The sequence below is a fragment of the Phyllostomus hastatus genome, unplaced genomic scaffold (assembly GCF_019186645.2).
Source record: "Phyllostomus hastatus isolate PE091 unplaced genomic scaffold, TTU_PhHast_1.1 phas_scaffold_755, whole genome shotgun sequence".
Classification (NCBI taxonomy): Eukaryota; Metazoa; Chordata; class Mammalia; order Chiroptera; family Phyllostomidae; genus Phyllostomus; species Phyllostomus hastatus.
Genome location: NW_025334039.1, coordinates 1,583,289 through 1,595,762, shown reverse-complemented (window position 1 = coordinate 1,595,762; position 12,474 = coordinate 1,583,289). Strand labels below are relative to the sequence as shown.

Here is a 12,474-nt window from a genome sequence, read left to right as displayed (position 1 = left end):
GGTCGGCGGGGGCGTCCTGGCCAATTGCCCCCGACGCTCAGCCCCTCCCACAACACTGCCCTGTGTTTGCGCACGACTCACGGTGCGTGTTTCGCTCCCTCCCAGGGCAGCTCAGCCCAGCACTGGACAGATTGACTGGCGTTATGATAAGCTGGACCCCGTTATGATATGATGGCCCCGACATACATTCAGGGGCCATCAGAGTGCGCCCAGATCTCCCCGTCAGGTGACAGCCCTTTGGCTAGTTGCTGGAGCTGATCATATACACCTGGAGCCTCTGCAGCTCCCAGGTAAACAGCCTCGATTCTTCCCACTATTTCTAATGTAACAAGCTTTCAATGGGCCCTGTCACTCACCCAGATTCTCCTAAGTGTGCTGAATTATGTAGACTGTTCTAAAAGTATAGCCTCCAGAAATAAATGCAGTGGCCCAGCTGTGGACTGTTACCCGTAAAAAGAAATCTGTCACCTTTATCATTCTAGCTAGCATACTCCTGTTCATGTACCCGTCACCCAGCCCCTGTTTAAAGCGGTTTCTGACTTTTGTCCCAAGGGTAGGATTTACTGGTAAGCTTCATGATTACAGGTACAGTACCGACGCCCTGTCTGTGCATGTTGCTTCAGACTATTTTTCTCAATCCTCCCAGTTTCCTATGCTCTATCTTCTAGTCTAATAAAATCATTCAAAGTCAAGGATCACAGTCACTCCATCAGCCAGGGTGGGCGAGACCAGGTGAAGCTGGAAAAGACCCTTCAAGGTGATATCAACACAAGACTGACCACTGCCATTTATGAATTCTCTGGAATGCAGATCAATGTCTAGTCTGTTCTCTGAGAAATTGCACCACTTACCTTTGGGGCCACCCCTCCCCCCAGTGTCACCCCACACGTTTCAGGGAACTCCTCTCTACCCCACGACCAGAAATAGGCACAAGGCTCGGGGCCACCCTCACCAGCCTCCCCAGTCACAGTGACTTGGGTCTGGACAGGTAACCAGAGGCAATCCTGGAGAATTAGGGGGAGGAGGAACCCCTCTTTCTACAGCGGGTGGGAGAATAAGTTGTAAACTAAAGCTTCTTCTGTTTTCAGGGTAAAAGCTACCCCAAAAGAAACCACAGAAGAGACAAGTAGAGCACAAGGATGAAGAGAGACTGAGCTACATGACTATCATTTGAGCTCCTGGATCCAGCCCTACCTGAAGCCTGTGCTATCTTCAAACTTACAAGTTTTGTTAGCCCCCAAGTCTCCCTTTTGCTCAAATCTTTTAGGATTGAGTTTCTGTCAATGAGTGCAAAACAACATTCTGCAGCTTCCCTCAAGGCACCCAGTAATGTCATGTGACACCCAATCAAACCCCTTGCTGAAGCCTGCTACCTCATCGAAGCCCCAACCTACAACACAGTTTTGTGGCTTAAAAGTCCAGCTCTCGAGCCCAGTCATCCAGGCCCCGTCTTGACTGGCTTTGGGGCTCTGAGAAGATCACTGGAGCTTCTCTGCCTCGCCTCTTCATCTGTACCTACTATGTTGATTATTGTAGAGAAAGACTTAACACGTCTGAAGTCCTTACAACGAGGACTGGCAGGTAGAAATGCTCAAAACACTACTAGTTTATACTGTGGTCACCATCACTACTGTTGTTATTATTGCCATACTACTACTATTATACTGTGAGAGTCAACATTGTAATGGAGTAAACCTAGTCTGGCAGCGGGGTGCTCTTAGCCTTGTTTTACAAGGGTTCCTCCATCATCCCTAGGAGAACACTTCCTTATAGCTCTTCTAGGAGTATCACTGACTCACCTTCCTCCCATCTGATCCCTTTGCCCAAAATTAACCATCCATCCCACCAAGGCATAATTTACTCCATCCAGCAGCTCAGATGAAAGCTCCACCCCCTGCAGGGAAATGGGGACAGGAGAGTGACAGGGGCGTGTCGCCGGGCCCCTCCCTGCTCTGCAGGCGCACAGCTCCGCCTCATTGATATTCCATCTAGCCAACGCAGGGCACATCTCAGAGAGTGAAGTGGAACTCCTAATTAAAAGGTAGCCTTGAGCTGTCAATAAAATTATGCATAAAGAAAATGTTTAAAAACACGGTAGCGACTTCCTTGAGCCGTATTTTCTTTCATTTTTCTCGTTCAACTCAAGTGTGGGGTACGGAAGGAGAAAGCGTGCTCCACAGCCCCACCGGGCCTCCCTCCCCGGAGCTCAGAAAATCACCTCTGACACAGCGCACAGCGCTGCGCTGGAAACTGCGGGCTGGGAGAACGGTTCGCGAGTCCTGTCTCTCCTGGTGATTTCTGGAAAGAGGCGGGGATTAGCCTCGGTTTTCGTTTGTTTGGGGAGGGCCGCTCTCCGCTCTCTGCGGCATTCCTGTACTGGGCCCGTCAGAATGACTGATCGCGCCTCACGCCCAGCTCAGCCGACTGGCTCCGACATCCGTCTCCCACAGCCCCCTGGGCTGGCCTCCTCCCGCCACACATGGCAGCGTGCAGGCAGCACTCGGCGTGCGGTCACCTGGCTGTGTCCTCCACTGCCCTGGGAAGGGACAGGTGCCTCCTCACCGTCCACCCAGCCCCTGCGTTAGCAGAGGTGCTGAACCCCAGCAGGAGCACCAGTAACAAAATGTTGACTATGGGAGCACATAAAGGAATAGATGGGAGGAGAAACAATGAAACACCTGGCTCCGTGAAGAGCCAAGCGATCCCTCCTCGAGGAACCAACCTTCCTTTTCCACACGCAAAGCTGGGGTTTGACATCTGTGGGACCTCCACCATGCCACTGCGTCCAGGTGCACCTTATCTTGCTTCTGTGTTTATCTTTTTCCCCTCGAATTACTGACTCCCCCCCAACTACCCGGGGAAACCTGGGCACACCTGTCCCTGTGCCTGGGCACCGGCATCCTGTTCCACACGCAATGACAAGCCGGGATTCGATGACTCGAAGGCGCGTCCTAGGACGCTGGGACGGCCGCCGTTCCCTTTCTTCCCCCTTTCCCTCTCACTTCAGAAAAAGCTTCCTCTTACCTTCAAAGCTCCCAGCAAACAGGTAAAGCCAGGTGATGGCTGGGATGCAGAGAAGAGTCAGCGAGGCAGCCAGGAATTTCCGCCTCCCCCTGCAGATCGCCAGCATCCTCTCAGAGGGGGCGGCCCCTACGCCCGGCGCCGCGTCTCTGCCCGGAGTGTGGCGTCCTCGGCCTCCCTCATAATACTCTCTGCAAGGGAAGAGCAGAGGGGAAGGGCTGAGTTCTTAGCACGGTGGTACAGGGATGCAGGCTGCAGAGACTAATCGCTGGGAGATCCTGAGAGCAGCCCGGCTCGCCCAGGGTTTCTTGCTAACCTTTCATCCCGGGAGAGGACGCTGCAGGTTTGCGATCTGTCAGAACGGAGGCAGTTAAAAAAAAATAAACAAATAAAAGGTGATAAGAACTGTAAGGAACCTCCCTCTCATGTGCACGCACAACCCCACACACGTGCACTTGATACTGCTACAGGTGACTTCTGAAGCCCGAACTAACACACTCGTTCAAGGAGCACTTCACTAGAACCTGGCATACACCAAGCACTGCCCAGGTGCTGTGTTTTGAACAAGTAGAACGAGGGCTGGCTTCCGAGAGCACAACCCAACAAGAGGGACCTACAGAAAACACCCACGGGAACTCCTGGAGTGTGGCGACTGAGATGTGCAGGAACCCCTGTGGAAGGACGGTACGTTGCTGACCGATCCACGTGTGGTCAGGACGGCAGAACAGGGCCCACGGCCCTGGCAGGAGCCGTGGGAGGCACGCAGGGCCGACGGATGACACACTCAGAGGAGAGGCGACCGGAGAGGCCACGACATTGCCTGCAGGAGACTGCGTCTCCATCGCCATGGAAAGCCTACACACACTCAGCAGGGACCGCCTGGACAGCGTTCATGTCCAATAAGGAAGAAGAGGTCCAGGAAGGCGTGGAAAACAGCTGAAATGTGTAGAGAGTGGGGAGGAGCATACAGGGAACCCGTCCCCGGTCTGCAGAGGGGCAATCCTTAGACCACGGAAGACTGGCTGAAATGTGATAAAAGGAGTGGGGAGAAGGTAACACAGATGGAGGCGGAGGGCCCAGCCTTTCACCTGAGTGTATAACCAGAAACTCGTGTGACTTAGAAATGAATTAAAAACCAACAGACCACCCTGGCTGATGTAGCTCGGCGGACTGTGTGAGGGCCTGTGAAGCAAAAGGTCACTGGTTCAATTCCGGGTCAGGGCACATGCCTGGGTTGTGGGCCAGGTCCCCAGTAGGGGGTGCATGAGAGGCAACCATACATTGATGTTTCTCTCCCTCTCTTTCTCTCTCCCTTCCACTCTCTAAAAATAAATAAAATCTTCTTTAAAAAGCACCTTATTAAAAAAAAAACAGACCATGAAATCCCATCCCCACCTCCTCCTAACACACAGGGTCTCCCACAAATAATGCCCCTTTTTTAAATTACAAAATCATTTATTACAAAATCATAAGCATGTGCTTCTGCGACACAACAATATCATGACGGTCTGGCTGAACTGCCTCCCCTCCCCGCCAGCCCGCGTGTCACCAGAAGACAGGCGGCCTGTCGGATGCACCTGCCATTCCCTAAGATTAAGCACACGGCCTGTCACCGGCAGGGGCCCGATAATCGTCTGCTGAACGAACAAATGGAATCGGAATCTAACCCGAGGAGACCCTCCGAAGCTTCAGGAGTCTGCGTTCGGCACGTTGCCGGCAATAAACACCTAATGGAGCCCATTGGAGCCGTCAGAGGCCAGCCTCTCCTCCGCAGCCGCTCCGGCACTTTCCTAAATGGCCCTCTTCCGCAGCACGGGAAAGACCAGAGGTCTGCAGGGTGTGCCCCGGAGAGCGAAGCCAAAAAAAGCAAAATCTATTTAAACACAGCACGCGGACTTGAGGAAAGTCCGCACCCTTGGGGAGGAGTGGGAAACTGCACACACACTCGGCTGGTCACAAGGAACGAGAACCGAGGAAATGCAGGGGGTCCCCTAGGAAGAGAGTGTGCGGGGATGGGAAGGCTGTGCAGGTGGACAGATCCGGGTTCGAATGTGGCTCCACACTTGACTAGCTACGGCCTTGGCAAGCCCCTGTCTCCGGATAAGCTTCCCTTTCTTCATTGGTGCAACGGAGCGACACACCCTCAGCCTGGGAGGGTGGTGAGGAGGCTTGCATGAGAAATCCCCTGAGTGACTAGCAGAGACCCATCAAGCAAAAAACAGGGTGAGACCCCGCCCCCCCCCCCCCCCCCCGGCCTGGGAACCCGAGAGCAGCCTTACTTAGGGTTTTCTCTCTCCCCCTCCCCCTCCCCCACCACAGGGTTTGGGAGACAACAGACCCCAACAAATAGGTACTGACTGACATGCTGCGTGGCTGATATAAACCTGAACGACCTACCTATTCAGTTCTCCTTCAGGAGTTACCGCATGAAAATGCTTGCTTTTTTTTTTTTAACCGTTCCCTTATAATAATAAAGATAGCTAGCAGTAAGCAGCACTTACCCTGTATTAAGTACTTTTCTATGTTTTTTCACTTGCTTCATTTTCAGAGTAACCTATTTTTCATCCCCATTTTATGGGCAAGAAGACTAAGGCCTGAACGGATGAATTCACTGGCCAAGGGTCCCAGGCACCTGTGGCAGGGACACTTCGGGCTCTGCTCTCCCTCCCTCGGGGATTGACTCGAACAACCTTCAGGGGCATCTTTCTTCTGATCCAACCTCAATCCTTCATACTGAAGCTTACAAGTATTATCTTTCCCAGGGTCAAATATATCACCAATGTTTGCTCCCATACCAAAGCGGGGGAAAAAGTATGATACACAGAAATATAATCAGAAAGCTACAGAATTTACACTTTAGGGGAAAGTAGGAATACATATATGAAACTGAACTCCAGTGGCATTAATATATTTTTTTAAGATTTTATTTATTTATACAGAGGGGGAGGAAGGGAGAAAGAGAGGGAGAGAAATGCCAATGTGTGGTTGCCTCTCGTGCACCCCCTACTGGGGACCTGGCCTGCAACCCAGGCACATGTGCCCTGACTGGGAATTGAACTGGTGACCCTTTAGTTTGCAGGTCGGCACTGAATCCACTGAGCCACACCGGCCAGGGCAAGTGGCATTAATATTTAAATAACACTTTAAAAAACTCTTTAGCCCTGGCCGGTGTGGCTCAGTTGGTTGGAGCTTTGTCCAGTAACAGCAAGGTTGAAGGTTCATTTCCCACTTGGGACACATGCCTCGGTCGTGGGTTTGATCCCCGTCCAGGGGTGGGCCTGTGCGACCCCCAGTCCAGACACATGTGATCCCCCGTCCAGGGGCCCGTCCCCAGGTCAGACATGTATGGGAGGCAGCCAGGATGTTTCTCTCTCACATCGACGTTTCTCTCTTCCCCTTTCTCTCTAGAAGCAATGAAAGCAATGCCCTTGGTTGAGGATAAAAAAACATATTTTTAAAAAAGCACTTAAAACACTATTTTCCTCCTTCTCCTATCTCCATCTGCATAAGTTCATTTCAATTTGCACAATTTATATAAAGTTTTAAAACAGAGTCAAGGTTGGCTTGCATTTTATGATAACACTGGCACCTGAAATTAAACTCAGCAGGCAAAAAAATACTCCTTCATGGATTTGACTTTTAAATGACACCTCTGTGCACTAAAGACACATTTTAAAGAAACATCGCCATTGGTATCAGAAGTTACTCCAGAAAGTCAACACAGGAACCAATACAGGAGGAAGAAGAAAGGACGAAAACTCGGGGCGGGGGGCGGGGGCTGGAAATTCCATCCCGAACGTGCGCAGACAACCTGAGAACGCCCAGCTCTACACCGTCCTTACCTGGTGAAATGGGGACTGAACCCCTGTTCACTCGGGTGGGCTCTGGGGGTCCTCCCTAACTGCTCCTCCCTCAAACCCAACAGCCAGTCTCTCCACCAAGCTGGTCAATCTCTCCTCCTGAACATCTACTCCGTCTGTCCCCTCTCATGTCCTAACAAATAATGTCACATTTATAGAGAACATTGTAGGAGCCAGAAAAACGATCCCCATCCAGTGAGCCACACAAAGAGGATCCAAAGCTGAACACAAAATGTGACCGCAAATTTCCTTCAGTCCCATGTAATAAAGGGTACATACATGTATAAATATCTCCATAACCATGGGTATGAGATACAGATAGGCATAAGCACTGAAATTAACCTCTTTGTAGAGAATGAGTCATTTCAATTACATGAATATATTTCCCTAAATGTTAACACAAGGGGTTTGCATTGCTTTTATGCTTAAAAAATATTTAAAAGCTTGAAATCACCATGTCTTCTGTTACGTTCCTTGTGATCAAAAACACCCCGGCGCAGACCGTGTAGGGCGCACGTGTTAGTTTGGCCGTACTTGCCAAGTGCCGTGAGCGAGCATCAGCAGGGCCCTAGCTGGGAACACACCCTGCAGGGGTGGCTGGTTACTGTTGGAAAGATCCCAGTCAGAAGCCTACATTCCAAACACTGTGCTCCAGGCCTCCCCGATCAACACCAGAGGCTGTCTTTTAATTAGCACCATGGACGTGGGGAATGACTGTTCACGAGTGTTCAAGACGTGTGGATTGTCTGGAAACACTGCCCATGATGAAGGGACAAAAATCTAAGTCGCCTCAAAAAAAAAAAAAGAAAAAAAAAGGTCTAAGGAACCCAACGACCGAAAGCCTTCAGAATCACTTAGGGTCCCAAACTGATCCCATGGGCATTTCACAGACGCGGGCCATGGAGTCACAGATGGTTACCCCAGGCTCCAGTGACCCTTTATCGCAAGGCGCCATCCCAGTCCCTGAGAGCGCAAAGAGCTGGACTGCGCTTATGAAACAAGTTCCGTGGCAGACGGCCCTCAGCAGAAGTTAGCTTTGCCATTAGCATCATTTGCATCATCATGTGCATTATTGTTCATGCCTATTGCCAGCCCATGCCTTTGCCCAAGTCGCGCCCTCACACACACCCTGGCTCTCCTGCAGCATCCTGTACCCCCCCCCCCAGTGGGGGTTTTGAGTCCTACCTACGGCTGCGGGAGAACCTCTCCGGCAAGTCCAGACCTGGAGCCTCCTTCCCTTCCTGCCTGAACTCCCTTAGGTGTCGGCAACACATTCCTGATCACTTAGCTGTCTTCTAATTATGTCCTGTGCCCTAGGCTTTCTTCCTTGGGCTGAAACCCCTGAAGGGCAGAGGATCGGGTTTGTTTTCAACTTCTCCACGAGACCAGCATCTAAGGCAAAGGTTTACACTTAACCATCTCTATTCAAGGTGTGGTCCCTGGCTCAGCAGCAGTAGCAGCAGCAGCAGCAGCTAAGATCTGCTCAGAAAGTCGGAATCTCAGGCCCCAGCCCAGCCCCATCCAAACAAGATCTTCGGTGATTTGAGCGCACATTACGGTTTGAGCGGTCTGAACAGTCGTGTGCCACATAACGACATTTCGGTCGATGATGGGACACATACACACGGCACACCATACAGCCTAGGTGTGTCCCAGGCTACCCCATCGGGTTTTGTGTGAGTCCACTCTGTGATGCTCGCACAATGACCACATCGCCTGGGAACGCATTTCTCGGAGCATGTCCCCGTCACTAAGCGGCCCGTGACTGCACTAGAGCACTTAGTAAATAGCTGGTTAATAAACAGAGCTGGCCTCCGACCACGCCTACCCGCCTTCCTCCCCTCACCCCTGCAGGGGCTGGCCACTGCACTCTGGAGAACCATTCACGTCCTGGACTTCGCTGATTGCATAATTATTACAACAATTCTTTTGACCGATGGAAGCAGGCTTTCTGGAAGGAAAAGTGCCTTTTTCTAATTAAGCAGAGGCACCTTCTGGACGAGAGTTGGCTCTGATGACCTGCCCCATTCCCATCAAAAACACTTTTCCTCCCTTTGAATACCACCACCCACGGAGACGAAGAGAGGCTAAAAAGACACTGATTGAGTCGTTGAAAACCCTGGGACTCCAAGTTCTCCGTGTTCCCTGCGAAAACAGAACCACAGTTCTTTGCGACAGGACATACGGACGGATGACCAGCCCGCACCTCCTCAACGGAGCCCGCCGCCTCAAGGGCGGGCACCTTGTCTATTTCGGCCCTTGCAGTTTTTGTTGTCGCTAGCACCGTATCTGACATATAAGTGGTGATGATCAGTAAACACTTTTTGAATGGATCAAGGAGCTACTAAATAGCTCAGCCACAGCCAACAGCCTCCCTGGGTATTCATTTCCATGCAAACCACTCCTCACACAAGCTCCAGCCTGCCCCCGCCTCCCAAGCCCGACGATGGGATTCTGTGGCACTTCCTCTGTGTGATCAGCACGTTCCTCTTTACCCCCAACTTCCTCTTCCTTCCTTCTACCTCCTGCCCTTGGGAGAAAGTCTAGCTGTTGTTGCCTGGATCACGGCTTTTCCTTGCCCCTGCTCCCCACGGCAGGTGCCTAAGGACACGGGTGTGGGTGTCTGCCCTCCTGGCTTCCGGCTGTCACTGGGGAATCCCACTGCTGCTCTCCCCAGGAAGACCCCTTCCTCTAGTGGCTCACATTCCTCTCCCCATCCTCGTCACTGTCATTTGGCAGCTCTGCTTCCCATCGCACAGTCTTCTGCCTCGCCACCGAACTTCCATGACAAAAACGGCCACTTCAAAACGTTTGCCGCTTCTCACGGACCAGGTTCACGTTGTAGAACCTGAGTGTCACTCCAAACGGCACAACCTTAGCATTTGAACTTCACCCTCGCCCCCTGCCCTGCCCTTCTGTGAGCCTTCCCGGGCTGCCATGACACCCACTCTACACTGTCATCATGGACTGCACAACCCCTCCCAGTCCAGAGTTTCTTCACCCGTCTAATGTGGCTTAGATGCCGTGGTTCATTATTACAACCTCCCTCTGGAATCACGGGCGCCTCCTGTTTCCCGACTGCATTCGCCTGGAAAAATTCCATGAGCCAGATGAACACAACACGAGATGAACTCGCTCTGCACACCGTTACTTGGGAAACCACATGTCAGGTAGGAAGTCACACTATCGGGCAGGCAGGTTTGTTCCCTTTAATCATGTCTGATTTCATAGGGGCGATCAGCTGCTCAGAAATGCTAACTTCCTCTGGCAAACTAACAGCCTGTCCTCTGAGAGAGTTATTTCATTCACGCCTTCTCTTCTCAAACCTCCCCTTTTCTGAATGGGAAGTTTCAGGAGTGTTCCGGGATTCAGGGTGCAACCCATCTTTTCCCCCCCATCCCAGTGGCTTGTAAAACCATCTCCAGACCGACGGCTCCCACATGTGTCTCTCCAGCTCTGGCCCCTCCTCGGACCTCCAGGTTCACGTGGATGAAGATCTTCCTCATGTGTCTCGGACCTCGACCCCGACATCCCCTTCCAAACCCACGCCTCTCCAGATCTTTCCCACCGTCATGACTCTCACCTACTCCACTTCTGGAGCCAGAAACCTGGGAGCCATCCTCAACTCCTCCCTCATCACTCTCACGGTACCAAATCCACGCACCCTCAGGTCCTGCCATTTTCCCTGTACAGCAGGTGTCCTCCGCAATGATACATCTATTGCTTTGCAGTTTCACTGCCACTGTAGGAGTCCAAGCCACCATGAGGTCACGTTTGTGCCTAGTACAGCAGCCTCCTAACTCACTTCAGTTATTCAAGGTTACTAAATGTGTCCCCTCAGCTCTTAAATCCTAAACTCATTGCCACGCCTACAAGAACCCACATGGCTTGACTCCTGACTACCTCTAGAGACTCATCTCTGGCCACCCTCCCTTTAATTCTGCTCTCTTCCCGCCACACGGGCCCTGCCGCTCCTGCAGTATGCCTCAGGGCCTTGGCGCATGCGTCCCCTCTCCCTGGAAAGCGTATGGCTCTGCTCCTGCTTGACCGAGTCCTTCTCCTTCTTCAACCCTGTTGACTCAGAGAGGTCTTCTCAGACAATCGAGTGTCCCCCTGGCCCCGTCCGCTTCCCTTTATCTCCCACGGAGCTCTGGTTGTTTCCTTCAGGTAGGTCCTCATCAAATTCCAGAACTATAAAACTATCTGGTTACTTGTTTAGCGGCTGCCTCTCCCACTAGACTTCAGTCTCTGCTTTGGCAAAAACCACGACTGCTCTATACTCAGTGTGTACGCAGGCACCCAGGGGGCAAGCCCAGAATGAACGGATGAACCCCTGAATGAATGAAAGTGCTGACAGAGCCTCAGCCTTCAGGGACCTTGCTGTTACTCCAGTACCCTTTCAATAAGCCCCTTTTAGACAAACACCTGCCAGCAAGCTGTCTGCCTGCACAGCATGTGGAATATAAGAAACAAAGTCCTCACATCGCCCTAAGTAGGTCCCTGTGACCACGATGTGCCCTCAGACGCTCTGTTTCATTTGAGGTCACTTTGGTCACCCTCCCTCCTCTCTCTGCCCCATAAGGAGAAACCCACGGGAGGCAACTGGCCTCTGCCTCTGGGCCCGGAGCATCCGTCCTGAAGGGTGATCTTGTAGTCACAGCCTCCCTCCCTCTTTCAGGTGTCCCAGCCCCCCCTCCACCCCCGCCCCGCTCCGCCGATGCTCTCTGGCCTGTCAGCCCGGCGCCCCTCGCTTCTTTCTGCATTCGGACAATGGCTTCTGGCCTCGCAGGCACTGTTTAAACACCGATCATGAGAACTACAAGAGGAAAAGCCACATGAAATATGCTTTGGAACAAACATTGAAAACATGGAGTTCGCCGTCTTTTAAGGTTCGTTCCCACCAACTTGGTGTGTCTTGATCCCGCTGCGAAGTCAAATCCGCTTGCTGCAGGGGAGCACACTCTTTTGTCTTTGGAGCCGCTGTGATGTCCCAGATCAAGCGGCAGAGGCCCTTCTGGGGTCTGCGGGCTACTCTGCAGCCGCCCACTCCACCCCATTCTTCAACACGGACACACTGCACGCAGCCTGAGGGCTGTGCCCATCTCGGTTCTGTCACGTTAAAAACAAACTCGAGGGCACACCTGCATTTCGCTCGGGCCTCTCAGCACTTGTAGAGGACCGGGAGCCAGGATCTGGGCCCTGCACATCGGCCGGAGGGTCCGAGCCGGGCGTCTGATACCCCGGGAGGCTCCCATCATTTTTCATAAAAGCACACGGCGATACCTAGCACACAGGCTCGCTGCAAGGGCTGAAGGAGACCAAGGGAGGTCCAAGACGTGACCGCACACAGCGTAAGACGCTGTAATAGTACTCATCCCAACATCACAACACATCAGTTGGATTTCGGCTGCTCGACCAATCCAATTCTAAGGACAGCACAGAGGCGACCACCCCGTCGCTGTGATGGCACAAAGTGGACGGAAGGGCATCTCAGTCCATCTGGGCTTCTATAACAAACTGACCGTAGACTACATGGCTTAAACAACAAATACAGATTCCTCACAGCTCTGAAAGCTGGGAGCCCAAGATCAAG

The 12,474-nt window shown here is 52.2% G+C and overlaps 1 protein-coding gene across 6 annotated transcripts in view; it reads right to left on the bottom strand.

Moving 5' to 3' along the window:
• Nucleotides 1-12,474, bottom strand: part of LARGE1 (LARGE xylosyl- and glucuronyltransferase 1) — a 455,596-nt gene that overhangs the window by 326,242 nt on the left and 116,880 nt on the right. For all 6 annotated transcript variants that reach the window (XM_045826472.1, XM_045826469.1, XM_045826471.1 and 3 more), the window contains exon 2: nt 3,025-3,212. In XM_045826472.1, the coding sequence (XP_045682428.1) occupies nt 3,025-3,130 (106 nt within the window). In that variant the 5' untranslated portion in view covers nt 3,131-3,212. The remainder of the gene's footprint in view (nt 1-3,024; nt 3,213-12,474) is intronic.